A 22847-nucleotide genomic window follows, 5' to 3' on the forward strand; every position below is an offset into this window, starting at 1 on the left:
CCGGTCCCCGTGCCTCGGCCGAGCGGGTTGAGCGCCCCCTCCCCCCACCCCCGTGGCGACTCTCTAGCCCGCGCTTCCGGCCGCGCTACTTCCGCTCGGCGACTCGTTGGTGGGTGGTTCCGCCGCCCTCGCCGCCTCGCCGCCCGCTCCGGGCCGCCCGCGCTCCTCAGGTGCCGCCCGCTCCTCTCCGGTCGCCTCAGCGTCCGCCGCCACCGCCCCTCCGCGCACGGCCGCCGCGCCGAGGGCTGGCATCGCGGCGGCCTCCGCCATGGGCGCGTACCTCTCGCAGCCCAACACGGTGAAGAGCTCCGGGGATGGGGCCGGGCTCGGGCCGCGCCCGCTGCACTTCGGTTTCAGCGCGATGCAGGGCTGGCGCGTCTCCATGGAGGTGAGCGGGGCCCGGCTCAGGGTCTGGGCCTGGCGGGAGCGGGCGCCGCTCCTCCCTCCCTCCCTTCCCTCCCTTTCCCCCGTGCCACCCCCGGCCCTGCGCCGTGCTGGGGGAACCCCGCCCGGGGATGAGGGCTGCTCACACGGGTGTGAAGCGATAAGGCAAGGAGAACGGTTTTAAACTGATAGAGATTTGCGTGAGGCGTGGTGGAAATTCTTCCCTCAGAGGGCAGCGAGGCGCTGGCGGTGCTGCCCGAGAGCTGAGGGTGCCCCGTTTCTGGAGGTGGTCAGGGCCACCAGCAGCCTGGGCTGGAGCCTGATGTAGTGGCTGGCAGCCCAGCCTGCAGCTGCAGATTAGAACTAGGTGGTGTTTGAGCCCCTTCCAACCTAAGCTATTCTGTGAGTCTATGAATATCCTTCATGTCCTGGTTAATTTTCTCTTTATAGGTAGCTAGCAAACAAGGGGAGCTCGGGAAGGAGCAACACTGGGCCCTGCAGCCTTAAGGGTGCATCTCCTCTGAATGTGGAAAAGCACCTTCTTGTTTGCAGCCCTCTGGCTTGGTCTGGATGGTCCATTCACAGCATTTGGGTTCTGCCAGTACAATTCCACGATGGGACACTTCGTCACTTCTGAAATGCTTTAGTGGTTTCGCTGGTGACAAAGCAGTGACTGAGTTTTTCCTTCTTTCTGTGTGCACCAGAGCTTTATGAAGATGCAGGGTATGGTTTCTAGAGTAGAAGAGGCAGAAAGAAGAATTCCTAAGGTGAACTCGGTGTTTTTGTGCTCAGTTGGCTGTGAGCAGTAGCATCTCCATTGAGTTGGCCGTTATATGAAACAGAGATGCAGCTGGAGCACTGGGGTGACATGCAGCCATCAGCTTGTGGCAAAAGGCTGAATGTGGGCAGTGTTCTGGTGCACAGAGGCTGGAAACATCTTAAGGATGTGGGTTCAGATGGGGGAGAGCAGAGAGCCTGCAGCTCTGCTGGTGGGTCATCGTAGTCCTCCCACAGGTGGGAAGCTGGCTCATTTTTGCTGTTTTGAAGCCTGTTCTCACTGCTGTTGACCTTTCTGGAAATTGGATGAAGGCCAGAGCTTGCAGCTGTGTTTTTTGCCCTAACCAACATCTTTGGCATATCTCTCCACTGAGAAAAGCAGAGCTGAGGGCATTGGTGTGGACGTGGTTCAGCTGCGTTATCATGAGGAATGAAATGGTGGGAGTGCTGTGTTACAAACTGAACCTGCTGCAGGGAGGTTCACTGCACTCCTAAGTGTTTGGTGGGGTTTTTTGGGGTGGGCTTTTACCCCTTTTTTCACATTTAAGTGTACTTCCACTTTTCCATTAAGCTTGGGAAAAGCTCTGAGCAGAAGTGTATTCTTTTGGTTAATACTAAAGATTTTAGGTATGGGTTTTGTTAGTGAAGCTTAGCAGCATTTATGGAAGTGGTAGAAGAATATGGGCATTTTTAGTTAGTAACAGATCCTGTTGAAGTTCTGTCTGTTGCCTGTGGGTGACGTTTTAGGAGCCTCCAAGTGAGACAGGTATAAGGAGTTCTAAAGAAACATAGTATAAAAACCCATTTTTAGTCCAGAGAGGTGGTTTTATACATGAGGAAATGCTTTGAGCTGAAGGCTGATAGGGGTGGGGTTGCTGGCAGCAGGGCTTTGTGGAGCTCCATTTCTCATTCTGGAGCATGAGGTCCTTTACCTGTTTGTCTGCTTCCTCGACAGCACTGCCCTGGTTTGGGATCAGGACGTGTTGCAGTTGTACAAATGGAGTAGAAAGATCATTTTTGCTGCCAGCCTTGGGTTTCCTCCCATTTGCGTTACTTGCTCTAATTAAGCTGCTGCTTAGTCACCAGGGACTTATCCCAGTTACTTTAGTGTGGTTTTGTTATCTCTCAGGCTTCTGTAAATGCTATGAGAAGTGAGGGTAAGAGCAGAAAAGCTCCTCAGTTGCTCAGCTGTGCAGCAATCCAGCGTGGCTGAATGTATGTCTAGAACTGTTTGGGGATGGCTGGCAGCGTGAATGCAGCCAAACCTGAAGCCAGCTGACTTGGAGCAAGTGCTTTTCTTCTGGGACATCTGTAGCACACTGAGATTCAAGATTAAGAGCTTCAACCACAGCAAGGAGGCAAGATCACATTGTTTAAACAGTCCCATGCATGTTTGCTAGCAGAAGTTTGGTTTGCTCTCAGGGTGAAAGAGGTCACACTGGCTGTAAGATCTGGGCAGTGTCGTCTTCCAGGTCTGCTGCTCCTGTGACCACGTGGAGATAGAGGCTTCTCTATGTATACACCTTGTGTATTGGTTGTCTTTGTAGTCTGGGAGCATGTACAGACTGGTAGGATTCTGACACTCCTACCCTAAAGCCCCTGGGACAAACTTTCCCTTCTGTTTGTCTGTGGAGAGTGTCAGAGTTTCTGGACAGCTGGCAGAACAGAGATGTCTGTCTTACCTTAGGAAGTGATACCTGGTTCTGTACTTTGGTTTGAGCACTGCTAGTTGCATTTTCTTTGCTCTGTTGCTGTAAAGATGCTTGGCTCCTTGCTTTGCTGTCAGGAGCGTCCCGTGTGATGGAAGCAGGAAGGAGCCTCTGTGCCAAGAGGAGGTTTTCCAGCCCAGCTCTTTGTTCTTGGTGGGTGCAGTAATCCTGTGTGAAGCAAGGCTGCCTTTCCTTGGTCTGCTGGGATAGACAGCTGCTGTCATCTGTGGTCGTGTTCACAGGACAAGCTAAGGCAAAGCCTGTGGTTGTGTGGAAGGCACAAGCTCAGGAGGTTCCATATGTAACCTTCTGTGTTCACCAATGTTTCAGAGCAGCTTTTCACTTCGCACAGAACTTGTTTGGCAAGAGCAGGGGAAGAGGGCTGCTGCAGTAACACAGCCCTTATAGATACCTCAAAAAGAAGGAATTGATTCAGACTTGAACGTGGCAATATCTAGAGCCATATTGAGGAATTAAAACAGTATACAGCATGATTTAATTGTAAAGAGGCTGAGCTGCTCTAGCACAGAGAACACCACAATGTTAAAGATCTTTGTTTCTTCTCTGAAGATGAATTCTCACCAGGTAAGCTCTTGGGAATATGTTCTTGTTCTTCCTCCAGCTTTGAGACTCCCTGCGTCAGCGCTTACGGCCTCTCTGCTCCTTTTTATACAAGTGCCTTTTGCAACCCATCTCATCCCAGATTTCTGCTCTCTCTTTCAGGATGCACACAACTGCATACCAGAGCTGGACAGTGAAACAGCCATGTTCTCAGTCTATGATGGACACGGAGGTAACTGCACCCCTGTTCCCCCCAGAGTTCTTTGTTGTGGCTGCTTGGTAAAAGTGGCTTCTGGCATGGCAGCTCGAGCCAGTATCTGCCTAGCTTTAGAAATCCTGCTCCTTCTTGGAAAGCACTTTGTTACGTAGATTGACTGAGGCTCTGAAAGTCTCTTGGGGTTTCTAGAAGGAAGGTCATGGATTGACACAAAACTGCGAGGAGGTTTACATTCTGTCTTCTAAACCTCATTTAAGAATGCCTGTTTATTTTCTTGTGGGGTAAGTTAGGATAATCACAGGGATTGTAGCTTTATAAATTTGGTGGTTATTTGCATAGGATGTGTTGTATATAAGTAAATAATTTTTTTGTGTTTGAACAAGTAATTTGATCTAGCTCTGCTACCCAGTAATTTCACTGCCATACTGTACACTTCAATTGCAAGAAATTGGTAAATAATCACTGTTATCAATTTCCACTTTCATTATTTTAGACTCTGTTCTTTCTTTTAGTAGGAAGAGTCCTAAATCTGTGCTGTTAAATTAAATAAAAGCAGCCCCCATTTTCTGCCCTTAAGGTCCACTGATGCTATTAACCTGACTTAGAATAGTGTGTCTGCATCCAATCTGGTTATTAGTCCAGTTCCTTCTTGCTCCTGAACTGCATCCAGAAGTCATTTGAGTGCTAACTGCCTTATGCTAAAAGTGCACCATGAATTATTCCAGTCCAGTACATTATTTAGCCCAGGTGATGAAATGCCTGGGCCACAGCAGTAGTTATGCTGCTTGTGTTGGGCATAACCACACATTCCAGGCACTATATTATTCCACAGCTCTGATTATGATTATTGGTTTTGGATGTATTCTAGCTCTGCAGTGTGCTTTTAGGTGGCCAGATAAGCATTGCTTATAACTTTGAAGATACGGACATACCATCAATTTATTGTGACATAAGCATTGTCTGCTTTGATCTCAGCTCCTTTCCTACCAAATCCTAAGATCTTTCTTAAGTGGTAATAGGTGGTTTTGTGCCCATCCAATGTGTATATGTAGGCTGGTTGCCTTTTCTGTTCACAGAATGGTTTGATTTGGAAGGGTCAGTAAAGATCACCTCATTCCAACCTCTGCCATGAGGTGGGACACCATCCAGCCTGGCTTTGGGCACTGCCAGGGATGGAGCACCCACAGCTTTTTTGGGTACTCTGTACCACTGCCTCATCACCTTTTTAGTGAAGAACTTCTTCCTAATATCTAAATCTTTTCTCTTTTAGTTTAAAGCTGTTACCCTTTGTTCTATCACTATAATTCCTGACAAAGAGTCCTTCCCCAGCTTTTCTGTAGGCCCTTGGGTACAGGAAGGCATAAAGGTCTCCCCAGAGCCTTCTCTTCTGCAGGCTGAGCAACCCCAGCTCTCTCAGCCTGTCGTAAGTCCAGGTAGATAACATCAGTTGCTCTTCCCTTATCTACTGATGCTGTAACCCTGTTATAGAAGGCAACAACATTTCTCAGGGACTGTTTGCCCTTATTGAAGCCATCTTGGCTTTCCCCAGTCACCTCTATATTCTCTATGTGCCTTAGCACAGTTCCCAGGAGGATCTGATCCACAAATTAGTATTAGTGTCTGTCAGTGAGGAATTTCATCTGCCAATATCATGTATTTGCAGGGCTCAGATACCAGATGTGTTGCTCCATACTTCTGCAAACTCAGTTTCCTCCACATTCTGAAGCTCTTTAATAGATGTTTTGTATCATGTATGTGCCTTTCATGTCTTTGATAGTGGAGCAAATGAAGGAGGAGGTTACCAGCTCCCCTACTTGGCATCTCGCTTTCATGTGTGATTGCTTTTAGAATCAAGTTATCTAAATCTGACAGTTTGTAAATAAGAGTTTAAGGCTTATCTGTAGTGGCAGTTCTTCTTACAAAGGTTGGTCTGAGTCAGTAACTGACACAGTTACACAGAAGAGATGATATCAGTCTGAAGTGTTTAGATTGAATGTTTTGAAACTCTTTTCCTCTTGAACTTGATTCCAGTTCATGGAAGAGAACTTCATGCAGAGAACTGGGTAGGCACCTGCTTGTGTCCCCAACATTATCTTTGAGAGCATCTGAGTGATGGATTGGTTCTGAAAGGCAGAGAAGGGCAAAGAAGAAGAGCACTTAGCAACTGTAAAGCTTAGTGGGTTTTCTTACATAAATTCAGAAACCATTTGAAAGCATCTGACAAGTAAGAAGATAAAGTAACAGCTGGCAAAAACTGGTCAGGAACAAATAACATCGAGCCAGTGTGCTTTTTCTTTGAGATCAGTGTGATCTTGTTAGCTGAAAGCATTTATTTCACGTGTTGGTTGTCAAAAGGGCTTCTTTCTGATGTTCACATTTGTGTAGGATAGGAAGCAATGTGTGTTTCTGTTCTTCTGTTTGTGGAATTTTTTGTTTTACTTTTTTTAATACAATAGAAAAGATCTGTGATAGACACTGGGGAAAGCCATTAATTGGGATGGCAAAGCACTGGCATAGATTTCTACCTTGTATTTTACGTTTCTGGGGGTTGGATTTCTCCAGCTTTTCCTTGGCAAACCTCATCAGAACAGACACAGACAAACTGAACCTGACTTGGAAGACCAACGTTTGTCCATTTCTACTTTTGTATGGTTTTATTGCTGCAGTACTTCTTCAGTTCAAAACAGTTGTTCAGGTTTGTTCCATTTAAAGCAGTTTTTAAGGCAATAATCTCTCCAACATTTATTAGCTGTCAGTGGAAAGAAATAATTTAGCTTTTCTTTTATACCTCACTCAGATTCCTGGTAGCTTTAATCTAGTTAAGCCTTAAGTCTCTATTAATCTCCCAGTTTCGCATGGGAGAAGTTTTATTATTGTGTTCCTTATGATGTTTTTTCATATGTAGCTTTCCATTTTACTTCACAGTTTGTTTTCCCAATAAGTGATTTCATTTACATGCAGCTCCTCCCTTTGGGATGCCAACACTGTCATAGGATCATCAATGTTGGAAAGGAACTCTAAGATCACTGAGTCCAGCCACCAATCCATCACCTCCATGCCCACTGGTCCCTAGGTGTTCCATGGTGCTTGTTGATAGCCAGCTTATTCGTTATTTGATTCTGAGCTTTCCTTATTACAAATTCAAATTGAATGTGTCTAAATAAAGATCAGATCTTCCAGTCAGATCTACTTTCATTCTTACAAAGGCAGGAGGGAATGGGTTTGTGCACGTCCATGTACTGACAATGATTTCATCTAGGAACCTTGATCTCTAGAGGCCTTTGCCTTGCCTGGGCTTCCATGTTTCTGCCTTGAGGCCACTGCCTGCTCCTGTCTTCACACGTCCTGTTCAAGCCCCTGCTCCTGGAGATGGAGCAATCATACTGCAGCACAATTTTTGTTGGCTCTTGGGTACCTGACCTGCCAGGATAAATGGGGTTTGCTTCATATATCATCTGAGTGAGACTTAGCTGGATGCTTCTCTCTTAGAAAACAGCAATAAAATGATTAATGGAGACTTTGAGAGTTGTGCCGAGGGATTCATAATGCAGATGTGGAAGATGTGATCCTAGATTCAGCTTATATATGAATAATTCTGTTCTCCACGTGTTCAGCCCCTGAAGGCTTTTGAGGATGCTTCTAGATGAAGGCACTGCACACAGTATCCTGTGTGATAAAGAGCACCCAGCAGGACAGAGGTTTCTGCATCAGCTTTCTCACCTGGCTCTTCTGCTTTATTCTTGCTGCCCTCATCCCTCCATGGGCCTGAGTATTCAGAGGGAAAGTGCTTGATATTTAGCGAGGATGAGATGTTGATAAAATGTGGTGAGTGGGCTGATTTTTGACATGTAACCAAAACCAGGAGTGCAGTACCCAATGAACTGAAAGGAGCCATTAGCAGCCAGAAGGGTAATGCTGAGTGCACCTCTGCACGACTGTGGGAAGGTTCCATTGGCACAGCTTTTGACACCTAATGCCCACTCAGTGCTCTGGTCAGGATCTGGCTTCTAGATTGCACTCTCACAAAGGCTTTTTTGATGAGAAAAATCTGATGAGTTTCTTGCTGTTGACAGTCCAGAAATGCTGAGACAGATGAGTACTTTGAGCCAGCTCAGTTTCTCTGGCCACATTGGCAGCGCTGTGCTTTGAGGTACTGATTCAGCTTATAAAAACCATCAGACCTCCCTGGGACTGCTGTGCAAGCTACTGGATCTGTGGTCTGTGTGCTGGGCTGCTGGCTGCCTCCTGTTTACTGAGGGGACGCACAGCTTTTGTTTTGTTAAATCATCTACCACAGGTTGAAGACCCCAAAGAAGAATCTTGTTCTTCTGGGCATTTTGGTTAAAACACTGTAAGTGAGCACCTTTTTCCTACAGGCTGGGCACCAACCCATGCCATATCTGCTTACAGAGGCAGTATGGAAGCACTGAGCCCGTGACAGTAAAGCTGCTGTGACTTACTCAGATCAAGCTACCTGTAACTTCGAAGAAAACTTCTTGTCCCTAGCTCTGGTGCAAAATTGCACTGTTCAAACATCTCCATCTGGCAGAGGATCAGATGTCCACGCTGGTATTATTAGATCTGTCAGCTGCTTCCAGCACCACACACCCCAGAGTACTGGGCAGGAATGGAGCTTCACTGGAGTATCCAAACAAGATTAGAAAGTAGATAAGTCAGATGTCAGGGCTGTCATGCTGATTGAGTTGGAAGAGAAACTGGAGTAGACTGTATTGATGTCTGGCAATCATGTCAGTAGCCCCATGCTGTTGTTTCTGGCTTTTGACAAGCTGTTCCTGCAGTTTTCTTGGGTTTTCTTCTTATTCTACTGAGGGATGCACAATGCAGTACTTTGCTTACTGGTCAGAACTTGTAATGGGAACACATAAGTGTAATATCTAGGTCTAAGCCAAAGTACCAGCCAAGTTCTGAGCACGAGCTCTGCATTCTCACAACTGTCTTTGGGCCTGGCTGTTCATCTGCCAGTGTCACTGCCATTATTCACTGCTATCTCCATGGATGTCCAGTAGAAATTGTTTTGGCTCTTAGATAGAAATGTGACTGTATCATCTGTAACAGTCCTCCATCATCACATGTAAACATGTTCAGGTGTGATTCTTTGCTCAGTTTGTCTCATGAACAGTTCTTTAACCTATTTGGTGTGTGGCATCTTGAAAGCTGAACTTTTTGAGCAAAGTGCTTCTATACCTTACCTAAATTGCTCTGGGCAGCCTGGTCTGGTGGTTGATGACCCTGCCCGTGGTAGGGGGTTAAAACTAGATGATCATTGAGGTCCTTGTCAACCCAGGCCATTCTATGAAATCATAGAATCGTTCAGGTTGGAAACGAGCTCCAAATCCAACCATTAGCCCATCCCCACCATGTCCCTAAATAGTCTCATGGGATCATTAAGGTTGGAAAAGACCCTAAACAACTAAACTAAATCATGCTTAGTTCTGTCAACAGAAGTCATAGAATCTTTATGAGCAGGTGTTGAGTTAGATCCACAAGTTCTGCTTTCCAATAAGCCTGACTTAATGGACATTAATTGCCTGCCCTTTCCATGTGGGATCCTGTGAGCCCCAGCCAATCTTTTATTTCCCTGCCAGGTCTGTAGTTGTCAGGTTGTCTTGGTTTTCCTTCCAAGTTCTCATTAAAAGCACTGGGATCATTTCTTGCATTGTTTATTTTTCAGTGACCTTCCAGCATTTTTTCCCCTCTTCCTTCCACCACATTTTTGAGAGTATGATCAGAATAGAGCTCAATCTCTTTGTTGTGTAGCTCCACAGTGTTGAACTTTTCAGTGCTATTTTAACAGCAGCTGTTTTGCAAGGTTTCTGTTCTTTGTCAATGGCCACTTAATCCCTTTTCAGCAAGCACATTCAAAAAGTCCCTTGTCTGCTGTTTCTTTTTTCCTCCAATTTCACCCCCCTCTTTACTTCTCACTATGTTCCCTCTGCACAACTTCCCTCTGCATAGAATGGGCCTACATGGAGCAGTTGTCCTGTGGTTGGAATAGGCCCATGTTCCCTTCCTGGCAGCTTACAGTGGTACCCAACTCTGAGGGGTGAGTTATTGAGTTTCCCAGGGGTCGTCAGCAAATCAAAGCATACCTGAGAAGCACAGCAGTCTGCTCTGTGTGATTTCTTTCTCTACACCTGGGTTAGTTCTGATAGCATCCCAAGGTCTGCCTCAGGAATTTGGTTGCTTAAGCATACGTTGTGCTTCTGGGAGGACCAGCATCTTTAAGTGGTTTCTGCTGTCTTTCAGGAGAAGAAGTTGCCCTGTACTGTGCCAAGTATCTTCCTGAGATCATCAAGGATCAGAAGGCCTATAAGGAAGGCAAATTGCAAAAGGTATGAGTGAAGCACTGCCCTGGAACAAGCATGAATACCAGGGCAGCAGAAAGGCCTTGTTTGTTAACAAGGGCTTACACAGTGCCCCGTCCTTCCAGGACCTGTCTGCCCCACCTTCCTCTATTGTAATTCTCTGTGGTGCTGATCTGGCATTGGGTATCCCCAGGGTTGGTACTGGGATCTGGTTTGGACCACATAGACGCAGAGATACTGCCTGCCTTGACCAGTTTGGTCTCCATTTCGTGTGGTGTGTTCTGGAAGAGGTTTGATCACAGCAGGTATCCTATAGGGAAGATGAAACTGTGTGTCCTGATTATGTCTGTGTTCATATTTAGGCCCTGGAAGATGCTTTCTTAGCCATAGATGCCAAGCTCACCACTGAGGAGGTGATTAAAGAGCTCTCTCAGATGGCTGGGCGACCCCAAGATGATGAAGATGAGAAGGAGAAAGTTGCTGATGAAGATGATGGTAAGTAGTCAGATGCCACTGACAAGATAAGACTGCAACTCCAGGTCAGGCATGAGAGCATCTGGACCAGGTCTCTGTTAGCAGAATGTTTGCTTGTCCAAATCACCCAGTTCAGTTTCAGATGAAGCTGCCACCTCTCTCCATTGCTTTGAGCTGGTTCTAGGAGAATTCATTTGGTAGCTTAATCCTCTGGACAGCCAACCCAACCTGTAGCAGTTTTCCATAGGATATCCTCCATGTGCAGGCTTCTAGGATGTGGCAGAAATCCTTGAGCTGGGAAGTGGGCTAAGCTGTAAAAGTGAAATGTGTGGTGCTTATCTCTGCCAGGCTGCTGTCAGACAAACTGTAGGCAGGACTGAATGAGATTCTTGTCTCTTTTCAGCAATTCTTTCTTGCCAAGAAGTGAGTGTGCTTTTCTGTGAGCAAGTAGTTGCCAGATCATGAAGCCAACTTAGAAGATGAATCCAGGGTAGAATCTTGTGCTGCTCTTGGCTGAATAGCTTGTGTCTAGCCTTCAAGCAGATGTAAAGGGATGCTATCGCCCTGAACAGTGTGTTGATCTGTCACTGCTGAGTTTGTTAACCCTCATTCTCCAGCCAACAAACAGTTTTGTTGTTATTGGGTTTATTTTTTTCTTTTTCATCCTTTATTTTTCAGAAGCATTTGGGATATGGCTGTTTCTTTTCATTTTGACATTAAGTTGCAAAGAGAAGGATAACCAGGGGGGGTTGTCAGCAGGGAAATGATGAAGGTTACCTGATATCAGTGGAGTTTCTAGTCCTGGGTTCCCAATTATTTTCTGTCTAGCGTCCTTCAGACCTAAAGCTACTTTATGATCTGATTTTAAATGTCTAGATCCCAAATGCATAAGCCCTGTGGAGCAACTGCTGTAACAAAAACTTGCTCACAGTCGCAGTGTTAATGAGCAAATCTGCACATGAAAGTGGTCTGTCTGCTTTCCCCCACAGCTTCATTTGAGCTCACACTGGTGTAATACGAGGCTCTTTACCCCCCAACCTTTACATGTAATTTAAACACTTCTGTGCTGCCTACAAGCCAGCCAGATAGCATCAGCAGCCTGAGGCGCTATGATAACTTGCAGACTGCTTGCCTCGGCCGTGGGTAGGAGCCCTTCCCCTGCCATCTGCATATTGTTCATCAACAGTGCCTGGAAGCAGTGGGATGGTGCAGGTCTGGCTGCATTTGTCTGTGCCTGCTGGTGAGCAGCAAGCATGCTGAGCATTGCTGAAACACGTCTGCAAATAGCAACCTCCAGTCACGGCAACTCGCTGCTGAGCACAGTGTGTTGCACAGCTGCTTCTATGGTGATGTGTCCTGCTTTTTGACCCTCTTTGTCCTCACCCCCCTTCCCCTTTCCGTTTCTAGTGGATAATGAGGAAGCTGCTCTTCTGCACGAAGAAGCCACAATGACCATTGAGGAACTTCTCACACGTTATGGACAAAACTGCACCAAGAACCTCAAACACAAGTCCTTAGCTCTGGCTGGGGAGAATGCTGCAGAGGGGACAGGCAAGCAGCATGATGGGGAGTCAAATATGAACGGAGAGGCTGAGCCAGGGGACCTTATCGACCACAAGGAGAGGAAGAATGGGAAGCCAGATGAAGAAATCACGGGTATTTCCTCCACCTCAGACAAAGCCAGCACTGGAGGCAACAGCCCTGCTCTGCAGAAGCCTGAACTAGGCAAAGGTGACGAGGCCGTCACCTCTTCTACTGGGGAGGCCGGGCCCTCCTGCTCCTCCACGGGAAAGCCCCAGCGCACAACCAAATCCAAATTTTTTGAGGACAGTGAGGATGAGTCAGATGAGGTTGAGGAAGAGGAGGAAGACAGTGAGGTAGGAAACAGCACTGGGACAGAGTGGCCTTCTGGCTGGGCAGAATGCATTGCTTGCTGTGGTACTTGAGCGACAAGGCTCATCCTAGGTGTGCCCTAGGAGTAGGTTTTTCAGGCTGATACTATGAGGCCATCTCATTGGGGATTGTTTAGATAATTCTGAGGGCAGCATACCCTCACCTGCACAGCAGCCATAGTGGATACTCATCAGTCTTGCTGCATGCACCATCCCTCCATTCACTGTGGTAGTTGAAACTAGCTGCTCTGTTTGTAGACATCAGGTTTGGGGAACACCGACCAGGTCATTTCACTCTTCTGGGGCAAAGTGATCCTCTGTCCCTGGGGTGGAGAGACCAGCTGTCTGGGGAGGGCACTGAGGGTGTCCTGCGTGACTCCTGGTGGTATCTCTTGTTTCTTGTAGGAATGCAGTGAAGATGAGGATGGTTACAGTAGTGAAGAGGCAGAGAATGAAGATGATGAAGATGACACTGAAGAAGCAGAGGAGGATGAGGATGAAGAGGAGGAAATGTTGTTACCAGGCATGGAGGGGAAAGAGGAGGTGCACACCTTGTTCCTGTGTTCTGCAGCATAGCATGGAGCCAAGGGCACATGGCAAGGGGTGGGGGGAGGGATGAGGCTCAGCAGGGGGCTTTCCATTCAGCTAAGAATATTCCTTCTGTTTTCCCGAGGCTGAACACAGCTACGGACAGCCTGACTCAAGGCAAAAGATGGAGGGGTAGGGCATGTATCTGGCACCAGGTTGAGACTTCACTGCAGGGTTTGCTGTGCTTAGAAATGCTGTGGGAGTTGGCATGGGAGGGGCACGTGTGACAGTAGCAGGACAGCTGCTCTCGGGCACAGCATTGCCCTTGGCCAGGTCAGGGCTGTGGCTCCTCAGCCCATTGCAGATGGCCAGGGACCCAGGATCTCAAGGAAAGGGACTTAGAGCTTCCAAGGTGCCAACTTTCTCTCTTTGGAGAGGTATCCTGACTCGTTGCAAGTCTTCTGCTTGAGTTGGGCGGGAGCTGGAAGTGCTGCATTAGAGTTGAGGGCACAGCAGGATGTGTTGAACTTGGAGAATCACGGGCAGCTGAGAGGCTGCAGTGGAGGTGTGGTTTGATCATGCCTCTGAGTGAACACACTGCTGCCATTTTTCATTCTTCTTTCATTTTCTCCATTGTTCTGTGTGCTTATGGGAAGAAGGGTCAGTGGGGCAGTGCTGAGCCCATGGTGGTTAGCGTTGCTTATCATCTGATCTAGAGCAATAGGAAGAAGCCTGAGCAAAAATGTTTTTCTTGCAGCCTGGCTCTGACAGTGGGACGACTGCTGTCGTGGCCCTCATCCGAGGCAAGCAGCTGATTGTGGCTAATGCTGGAGACTCTCGCTGCGTGGTGTCAGAAGGTGGCAAAGCTGTCGACATGTCGTATGACCACAAGCCAGAGGATGAGGTAGAACTGGCCAGGATAAAGAATGCTGGCGGCAAGGTCACCATGGATGGGAGAGTGAATGGTGGCCTCAACCTCTCCAGGGCAATTGGTGAGCAGAACTGGGGGGTGAACAGTGGTGTGCCTGGCCTCAGGGCATCCGTGCTTCCAGCGCTTGCCAGCCACTAAGTTTGAGGAACAGTTTTCAATTTGATGATGTTTAGAATCTGTTTGGTATTTCATCTGGTGAGCCTAATTAGAGAAAACAGCCATGAAACTGGCAGATGTCAGTGGAGAGTACGCCCAGCCCCTGCCAGGCTGTGGCACAGGATGCAGTATGTGAGGCCTTCAGGGCTTTTGTGCCTGCAGCTGGGCTGTCAGAAACCACCCTACATAATAAACTATCTCAAAAAAAATAACTTGACTTTCCAATAGGAAAGATTTTCTGTTGCTTGTTAGGACGCTGTTGAAGTATCTTAGTATGTTGCTTACTACAAATCTAACTTTCTACCAGTTTGAGCCCATTTGTTCTTGAGCCAGTCTTGTCTTTTAATTGTACAAGCTCCATTCTCCTTGTGCAGCGCTTCAGGCAGCACCTGACTGCTGTTTCCTCTCATCCTTTGGTCTCTTACAAGTAACGTGGGAGTCATTAATAACTCAGGAGATCGGGCATGTCTGGTAACAGCCCAACAGTCTGAGCAGATGAGAGGCTTGGAGGCATTAGGGGAAGGGTAGGCAGTGACACTGATAATATACTAGGAAGCGCACAGAGAAGGCAGAGAAATGTCAGCAGGTAAGGGTTGTAGTGAAGAGTTCTTGTGTGAAAAGATCCAAACCACAGAAACGATTACCCAGGGGTAAAAAGATGAAAACACATGTAGGATGAAACCTAGGGGTCTGTTTATCTAAGGAAACTATTGCCTGCTGTTCTGTCCTTGCTATAGAAGTGTATTCCTGCAGTGTAATGCCAGATAAGCCCCTTAGTCAGAGCTGAGGATTGATTTTTCTCAAGTGAGCTTTAGCTTACTGAGGGTTGAGAAGATCCAAACCCAGCAATGCAATGTGGGCTGTCAGGTCAGGCATTGTACTGTCATATTTGGCCTCGAGTTTCTGGAAAATGAGCATCTAACATTATCACAGCAGAGCCATGCTAGCACTCCTCTTTCCTACTGTATGGTAACAGCGTGATGGGCTCACCTTGTGCCCTGCGTGCGGCAGATTTCTCTGTCTGATGTCCCCACAGTCAAATCTGCTCTGGTAATGGGAACACCGGTGTCAATTCTGTTAGGGCTGGGTAGTGTTCCTCATTGCTCAGGGGTAGGCAGGGTTGCCAGTACCCAGCAGCTGTATAAATTGATCCTCCTCTCCTCTACAGGTGATCACTTCTACAAGCGGAACAAGAATCTGCCTCCAGAAGAACAGATGATCTCTGCCTTGCCTGACATCAAAGTGCTGACAATAAATGATGACCATGACTTCATGGTCATTGCCTGTGATGGAATCTGGTAGGTAGTGAGAGAGCAGTTGTTCCTCTTTGGCCATCACTGCCCTGATCTTTCTCTCTTGGGACATTGTGGTATGACCACTCCCTTAGCTAATAACCCTTCTGACCTTCCTGTTCTGCAGGAACGTGATGAGCAGCCAGGAAGTGGTGGATTTCATCCAGTCCAAGATCACCCAAAAGGATGAGAACGGAGTCCTGAGGCCGCTCTCCTCCATTGTAGAAGAGGTAAGGTCCAAAGCTCACCCCATCAGTCTCTTCACATACAGTGATTCTGCACTCCATCTCCATCAGGCCAGTTTGTTCAGAGCTTAAGGTATCTGGCAGCATAGCATGTAGGTTGCAGTGCCAGCTGTTACAGGAGCAGAGTCACATCTGTATTAGGGGCCACTTCTTTTGGCACCTTGGTTAATAGGGGTCTTTGACCCCTATGTTGCTGTCAAGCCAAAGGAGTTTCTGTCCACTTTCAGGAAGTCAGGGGTACTGAGGGCTGGTTCTGTCCCTCGTCTGCCTGTAAACACCTGAGCCCAGCCCATGCTATTCTGGGCTGGCAGCCCCTACCTGCACTGCTATCAGAGGGGGCCCAATTTCTCAGAATATTCAAAGTGCTGTGTCTCTGCTGTCTGCTAACCTGTCCCATCCTTCTTCAGCTGCTGGATCAGTGTTTGGCTCCAGACACCTCAGGGGACGGCACTGGCTGCGATAACATGACCTGCATCATCATCAGTTTTAAACCCCGCAATACACACCCACCTGCTGAAAGTGGGAAGAGGAAACTGGAGGATGTGGCAGCACCGGCAGCACCAGCAGAAGAGAATGGCAGTGATAAGAAGAAGGCCAAGCTGGAATAGCAAGCCTCGCACAGGGACTGTGCTGTGCGCTCACCAGACTCTCGTTTCTTAAACATGCTGAACTCAAGACTCCAAAGTCTTGTCCTTTTTTTAGCCTTAGCAGAGGCCTTGTTTGTCCGTGTCCTGGTTGGGGGGTTGGGGGGCGGGTCTGGTTAGCAAGGGCATGTGGCACTGTTCATCTGTAACCATTCCAAAGAGCAAGCCAAGGGCAGAGCTGCACATGGGAGCAGCCAACGGCCACGGCGTGGGAGCCCACCATCGGTGGCAACCTCTTAGCACAGAGCCCTGTGGTTAGAAGGATGTCCCCCCCATTGTCTCCATGTGGTTGTTGCCATTTCTGTGCCTGTGACTTTCTGTTCGGAGGGAAAGAACTTTTTCACTGTTGAGGTTTTTTAAATCTGCACCCAATTATTTAAGGCCCTTTCTGTTTTTATTTGTGAAACAATCCGGCTGTGGTGCTGCCGCCACACCTCATTCTGTTGTACACTTCCAATCAATACTTTTTTCAAACTAAAAGCCCGGAAAACATAGTTGTACTTCTGGTCGTTGGTCCTTTCCTGGAAGTAGTGGGTAAGGAAGGTGGGAAGGGAGGAGAGAACACCTCTTCTCCTGTGTCTCAGGGCACCGTAAGGGTTTCTGAGTTGTGGACAGCTTTGTATAGCTTGGGTCAATACTGCCACTGCTCCTGTGGGATGAACTCTGCTGTTCCCTGCTGCTGTGTCCCTTCACCTTGCACCCATGCTTCACCAGCCCAGAGAACTCAGATCTTTGTGACAAGGTAAGACTGTTCCCAAGTGGCCCTGACCCCAAGTCCCTCTGTTAAGTGCTCAGTAATGACATATGCAGAGCTGGAACTGCTTTTGTTTCTCCCATGCTCCTGCAGCCCCACTCAGGGTTGGTTGTTGTCTGTCTGGCTCCTGCAGTGAGGTATCTGTCTCAGGAGGGTCATTTTTCAATTTTGGTGCTGGTTATTAAAGAGACTCCACAGAGTCTGTTTGGCAGTGATCTCACATTGGAAATTTGCATTGAGACGTAACTGGTTTTAGAGCACCTGCTGTGTGCTGCCGGTGTTTTATCTTGAGAACTTCAAATCAAAATGCTTGTGGTATGTCGTGTGTCATATCCAAGGCCTCTGGCTCTAATAATGAGTCTGCTATCAGGATAAAATCAGTTTTGCTAAGGCTGAACTAGGGGTCAAAAGCACAGAACACAAAGTAACAGGCACCACACAGCCTGTGCCTGTTGTTTGTTGGCTGTGGTGGGGCCTGGCCACCCTAAGCCCTGCCAGTCCTTAGAGGGCACCACAGATCAGAGCCTGCTTTGACTCTTGGAGTATTTTATTTCTCAGCAGTGCCAATGCTCAAGCCCGCCTTTGGGGAAGAGGTGGGATGGGATGGATACAACAAGGAGCAGGCAGTGCTGAGTGTGAGGTGAGGGTCTGCTGACTCTGGGGATGGCCAGATCCAGGCCCTAGAGCTGCTGATGCCACGTGGATGGCATCCAGGGCTGCCAAAGGAGGGCGTGGGCTCTTCATGTTGATGGGAGCTGAAGTGGGTGCTCTGCGGCTCAGGGATCTCCCATCTCACTGCTGCACAGTCCTCTTCACTCCACTGGGACACCTGTGACACTGCACCTGTCGCTGGTGCCCCCCAGGGAGTCCCCTGAGAGAGACTGCCCTGACTGTGGGCTGCACAGGCTTTGCTCTCGGATGGGATGCGGCACTGATTCAATCGCCACTTCCACCTCGATGTTGATGCCTTCTCTGCAGACGAACACATTAGGGCAGCAGCCCAACAGGAGGATGCTGCTGAGTCCCCATCCAGCAGTGCAGTAAGCACGGGGATGGCTGTTAGGAAAGGGGACTTGCCATGCCAACCTCCCGCCTCCCCAGGTCTCCTTCAGCTCACCGGTAGGATGTATCACTCAGCGTGCTGCCTGCGAGTGCCATGGTGCTGGCTGAGTGGCTATCCTGCTCCTTCCACATCACCCTGGGGCGTGGGCTGTGGCTGCTGCTGGGGAAAGAGGTGGCTGTGTCTGGGACTCCATCCTCAACGCCCTTGGGGCTGGGCAGCACTGACCACAGCTCATTCACTGGCAGAGAGAGAGATGGTGCTGAACCCTGTGCATGAGGAACACTTCAACATCAGGTGCAGAACAGCCCCCAGAGCTCTTGGGAGGGAGGCATATGAACTGGACGCAGGTTGTAGGTGCTCTGGACAGCCCACCAGGACACCAACCTGCAACCTCCCCACTGCCCCAGGCCAACAGGAAGCCCCAGGCCGTGGAGCTATCGCAGCTGCAGGATCACAGCCCGTGCAGCACCACACAGGGGTCCCCACTAGGGGACAGCTGGCAATGCACAACTCACGCTTGGTCAAGTTCTCCAGCTCTACCACACCGAGGTCCCCAGGTTGGCTGCGGCCACAGCTACTGCGGCTTCGGCACAGAGACAGCACTACCACTCCATAGACATAGGTGAGCATCAGGGGCACGCCAATGCCTGTGGGCAGAAACATAGCTACTGCCAGCCTGCATTGGCAGCCCCCACCCCTGCCAAAGGTCCACTGCTACAGGTCTCTGACATCCCCCTAAAGCTGCTCCATCAGTGGCCCGTGCCACCAGCCCCTAGATGCACTTACCCACCGTGACAGCTGTTATGATGGGGGACACAAAGAGAGAGAGGAGGACGCCGCTGGTGACAGAAAAGCACTGCTGGCACGGTGACAAGCTGCTCCTTCGGCTCTGGCCCAGCACCTGGAGAAGAAGCAAGACAGGTGAATCACCTCTGGGGTCTCTGTAGTCTACATGCTCCCCAGGCCTGAGGCCAGGGGCTGCCAGGCTCAATGCAGAGCGAGACTACAGAGACCCCAGGACCAGTACCTTCCTACCCGTGTAGATGGGAAGCCCAATGATAATGACAGGCACAGCAATGCCTGCGACGAGGGAGATCACCATAGGTGCCCCCAGCACCATGCCCAGCTGCCACAGGATCTTCCGGGTCCTTGACCAGGGCCTCTTACCCCAGAAGGTGCATCCAGATGGGCTGCAAGGACAGCACGAGGCTGGGCCAACAGCACATGCACATGGGCAGGCAGACAATGGCACCTGTTGCACTCCAGAGCAGCAGAAAACCCAGTTTCCCCACCCCACCATGGACCCCTGGCAAACCCTGCAGCAGTGCTACACCCCTGCTACCTAGCAGAACGTGGCTGTGGCTCTCTGCAGGATCCCACTGCCCCCACAACTCCTGATGGAACCCCCAAGTCCCATCACAACCCACAGCCCCACACTGACCTCAGGAAGTGCACGTCAGAGATCTCCTGCAGGCAGAGCCAGCAGAACAGGCAGCCGCACACTGTGCAGTTCATGCGGTTGCAGCTCCCATCATTGATCTTCATAATGAAGGCACTGCAGCGGGGACAGACCTTGATGTCTTCAGCCTCAGCTGGCAGGGAGAAGGCAGATGAACTGGGATTGAGGACAGGACAGGACACTGCAGCTCTCCCCCAGCCCCTGCCATAGGGCTGCAGCCCACTCTGTGGGTGTCTGGGTGAGCTGGGCACTGCCAGCACAAGGTCCTAATCCACTACCCCAGCCCTGGGGCTGCACGCCTCCACACAGAGGCAACAGACAGGTACCACTGGACCATGGCAGGAAGAGCATTTCACTCAGATGTGTCAAATCCCCACATTCCCATCCTGGATCAAGGTCTCACCATTGGCAGGCTCCTCTGTGTAAACCAGCTGTGCAGAGGGGCTGGCTAGGCTGGAGGCCAGCGGTGCTGCTGCGCATGGCCCATCAGGGTGCCAGAGCTGCCGGCAATGGTAGCAGAACTCGGTGCCACAGCCCTCACGCCCACAGGTGAGGCGAGGACACTCAGCAAAGCCGTAGGCAATGACAGCATAGCTGTGGGAAGAAAGCAGGTAGTTTGCTGGGGCCAGCTGTGTCCATGGCCTCCCCCTGCAACCCAGCCTGGCAGCTGGGCTGTGCATCAAGAGGTCCCAGCTCTGTGCTGTGACAGAGCAGCAGTCAGCATTCAAGAGCCAGGTGCCACTCTCGTCAGCTCGGTGACCACAGCAAAGCCTCCCCAACCCAGCACTCACAAAATTCCCCGGGTTCCCCACAGCCAGGCCCAGCACAGCCAAACGCCCCAGCCTTAACCAACGCACACAGCTGCCCAGGTTCTGCAGCCACAATCAGGACATCTCTCTGAACAAACTCAATCAAGTCACAAGCCTATAAAAGGCTCACAGCATGCAGGCACACCAGACAGCAAGTAAACCAGGAAAAAGAGATCCACGCCAGGGGCCAGCAGTCACCTGCAGTCCGGTGCGGGACACCAGCGGGTGCCAGGGTCAGCTGCCAGGAGCCTCCTCAGGAGGAACTCCTCGTACTTGTCACGGAGGGCAGGCTCGGGCAGGAGGCTGTGGACGTCAGCAGGCTGCAGCACGGTGGGGCAGTGTGGGCAGGCCACCTTCACACGACTCTCGCTGACGGCGATGCGCAGGTACTGCTGCAGGCAGGCCCGGCACGAGCGGTGGGAGCAGGAGGCAAGGATGGGAAAGGCCTCAGGTGGCTGGGGAAGCAGGCAGAGGGGACACTCCACCAGCTCCCCATCCTCGCCCAGGGGCAGGGCAATGCGCAGATCCTCGGGGTCCCCTGGCTCTTGCATCGGGTCCGGTGACATCTCCCCTGTGGCTTCTGCCTTCTGCCCACAGGAGCCCAGGACGCGCGGGGGCTGAGGCACGCATGTGGGCTCCATGGTGGCACGTCAGGGCAGCAATCTGCTTCTGGCAGGCTATGGAGGACAGTGAGGTGATGGCAGCCCCAGTACAGCAGCCATAGCGGGGCAGACACGTCCTACCTGTGCCTTGGAGCCAGCGTCTCCACAGTCAGTGGTCAAAGCATCTCCAGCTGCAGCCCACACTGCTCAGCCTGTGAAGGAGGTACATGCGATAAGCATGGAGTTGCTGGGGGTGGGAAGGAGCTCTCAGCATCTGTGAGATCCCACTATACTTTGGGCCCAGAAACTGAGCAGTGGTCTCAGTCTTCCTGCTTTGCCAGCCCTAGGGAGTCCACAGGGCTGCACTAAAGAGGACATCTGAGGAGGACATGAGCTAAAGGGGACCTGCAGAGCCCCTATGCCACCAGACTGGCCGGAAACTGGTACCCATTCCTGCAGGTCAGATGAATCTCCCCAGTTACAAGCCTTGCAGCACAGAGCCCTCAGCCTCCTCTTCTGCATGTAAAATAGACAACAGAGCTAGGAGACCCAAAAGCCAAATCATCAGACAAACAGGGATTGAGAGATGAGGTAAATTTGTCACAGTTCTCCCTTACTTAGAGCTCACATTAACATGAAGCCACAACATAACCCCCCTGGCCCCAGGGCTGGTGGATCCACCATTCTCCATGCTCTCCTTCTCTCCACACTATATGCTTTACGCTCCCATGGCACTGCTGCATCCTTCTTCCTTTACTTGCTTTAGAATCACAGAATGGCCTGTGTTGAAAAGGACTACAATGCTCATCTAGTTCCAACCCCCTGCTATGTGCAGGGTCACCAACCAGCAGACCAGGCTGCCCAGAGCCACATCCAGCCTGGCCTTGAATGCCTGCAGGGATGGGGCATCCACAACCTCCTCGGGCAACCTGTTCCAATGCATCACCACACTCTGTGCCACCACCCTTCCTCCAGCAGCCTCTGCTGGTTTTTTTCCCCTTCAACTACAGCTAGACCAGCAAAACCCCATCGCTGGAAGGGGGAGATATTGGTGATGACTCAGGTTAAGACTGAGGAGTATGATGACGTCTGCTCTGCTGGGGGTGTGCACAGCACTGCATTGTGCCACTCTGGGTTACAAAGCACCTTGGTCAGGTGGGAACTGAACAGCCAGTGAAACCTCGACTCTCCATCTCAGGCCACCGCTGCCATCACCACAGACTTTTATAGGATTATAGAATCATTAAGGTTGGGAAAGGCCTCACAGACCGCTCGGATCCAAATGCCCACTGAATATTATTTCTGCTTGAAGTTTGTCTGCAAGGCTGGTGCAGCACGAGTAAGAAGTGCCCACACTATGGCCTCCGTGCTGCCCCACTCCCTGGAAAGAACGCTGTTGTTTTAAGGAGAGGGCATGGCCTCAGGTTGTGCCAGAGGGGGGTCAGGTTGGATATGAGGAAATGCTTCTCCTCTGAAAAAGCAGTGCTGCAGTGGCACAGCTGCCCAGGGAGGCGGTGGAGTCCCCGTCCCTGGAGGCGTTCCATGGGGATGTGGCACTGAGGGACGCGGGCAGTGGGCCCGATGATCTCGGAGTGTCGCTCCAACCCGAATGACTCCACGGTTCCACCACCCCGCCCGGGCCGCACCGCGCCGTACCTCAGTGACGTCTCTGCGCCGGATCGCCGCCGACGGCGCCGCGCACCGAGGATCGCTCAGGCCTCCCGCGGAGCCCCGGAGCGGGCGGCGCAGTTCCTGCAGGCGGGGACCGAGCCTGGGGCCGGGCCCGAGGCCTCAGAGCGACGGAGACACGCGCACGGCCTCGGTCACGTCCAGCGCGGGGCCTGGCCCCGGGGACCCGCCCGGTCCTCGCCTGCCTCTCCCGCTGCCCGGCCGGGCCCCCCCGCCGCATACCGAAGCCGCGGCCCCAGCGGCCGCCGCCCGCGTTCCTCCGGCACAGGCGCTGAGGCGGCGGAGCGGGAGGGCGGCGGACCGCGAGCACGCTTCCGGGTTCGCGATCTACTTCC

At 50.6% G+C, this 22847-nt stretch overlaps 2 protein-coding genes across 2 annotated transcripts; one reads left to right on the plus strand and one right to left on the minus strand.

Annotated features, from left to right (window-relative positions):
* The first annotated feature begins 108 nt into the window (after positions 1-108).
* On the plus strand, positions 109-16630 carry PPM1G (protein phosphatase, Mg2+/Mn2+ dependent 1G). The gene is made up of 10 exons (XM_031595951.2): positions 109-388; positions 3594-3663; positions 9916-10001; positions 10337-10469; positions 11856-12325; positions 12746-12883; positions 13626-13860; positions 15124-15253; positions 15375-15477; positions 15900-16630. The coding sequence occupies exons 1-10, from the start codon at positions 269-271 to the stop codon at positions 16098-16100; spliced, it is 1686 nt and encodes a 561-aa protein (XP_031451811.1). The 5' UTR covers positions 109-268; the 3' UTR covers positions 16101-16630.
* Positions 16631-17419: 789 nt separating this feature from the next.
* Positions 17420-22843, minus strand: LOC116230656 (E3 ubiquitin-protein ligase RNF19B-like). Its single transcript, XM_031595957.2, has 9 exons — positions 22480-22843; positions 20420-21035; positions 19816-20006; positions 19395-19545; positions 18981-19143; positions 18740-18854; positions 18469-18600; positions 18008-18191; positions 17420-17862 (listed from the first exon to the last, which is right to left on the minus strand). Exons 2-9 carry the CDS (start codon positions 20860-20862, stop codon positions 17703-17705), a joined length of 1539 nt encoding a protein of 512 aa, XP_031451817.2. The 5' UTR covers positions 20863-21035; positions 22480-22843; the 3' UTR covers positions 17420-17702.
* Positions 22844-22847: the final 4 nt, after the last annotated feature.

Source organism: Phasianus colchicus, chromosome 2 (assembly GCF_987193195.1).
Source record: "Phasianus colchicus chromosome 2, bPhaCol1.hap1.1, whole genome shotgun sequence".
NCBI lineage: Eukaryota > Metazoa > Chordata > Aves > Galliformes > Phasianidae > Phasianus > Phasianus colchicus.

Coding starts and splice junctions, on each gene's coding strand:
- PPM1G (XM_031595951.2), top strand. CDS start 269: ATGGGCGCGTACCTCTCGCAGCCCAACACGGTGAAGAGCTCCGGGGAT. Junction 3,664..9,915: donor AGTCTATGATGGACACGGAG/GTAACTGCACCC, acceptor GCTGTCTTTCAG/GAGAAGAAGTTGCCCTGTAC. Junction 10,002..10,336: donor AGGAAGGCAAATTGCAAAAG/GTATGAGTGAAG, acceptor GTTCATATTTAG/GCCCTGGAAGATGCTTTCTT.
- LOC116230656 (XM_031595957.2), bottom strand. CDS start 20,862: ATGGAGCCCACATGCGTGCCTCAGCCCCCGCGCGTCCTGGGCTCCTGT. Junction 20,007..20,419: donor TGTCCCGCACCGGACTGCAG/GTGACTGCTGGC, acceptor TTCTTCCCACAG/CTATGCTGTCATTGCCTACG. Junction 19,546..19,815: donor CACAGAGGAGCCTGCCAATG/GTGAGACCTTGA, acceptor TCTCCCTGCCAG/CTGAGGCTGAAGACATCAAG.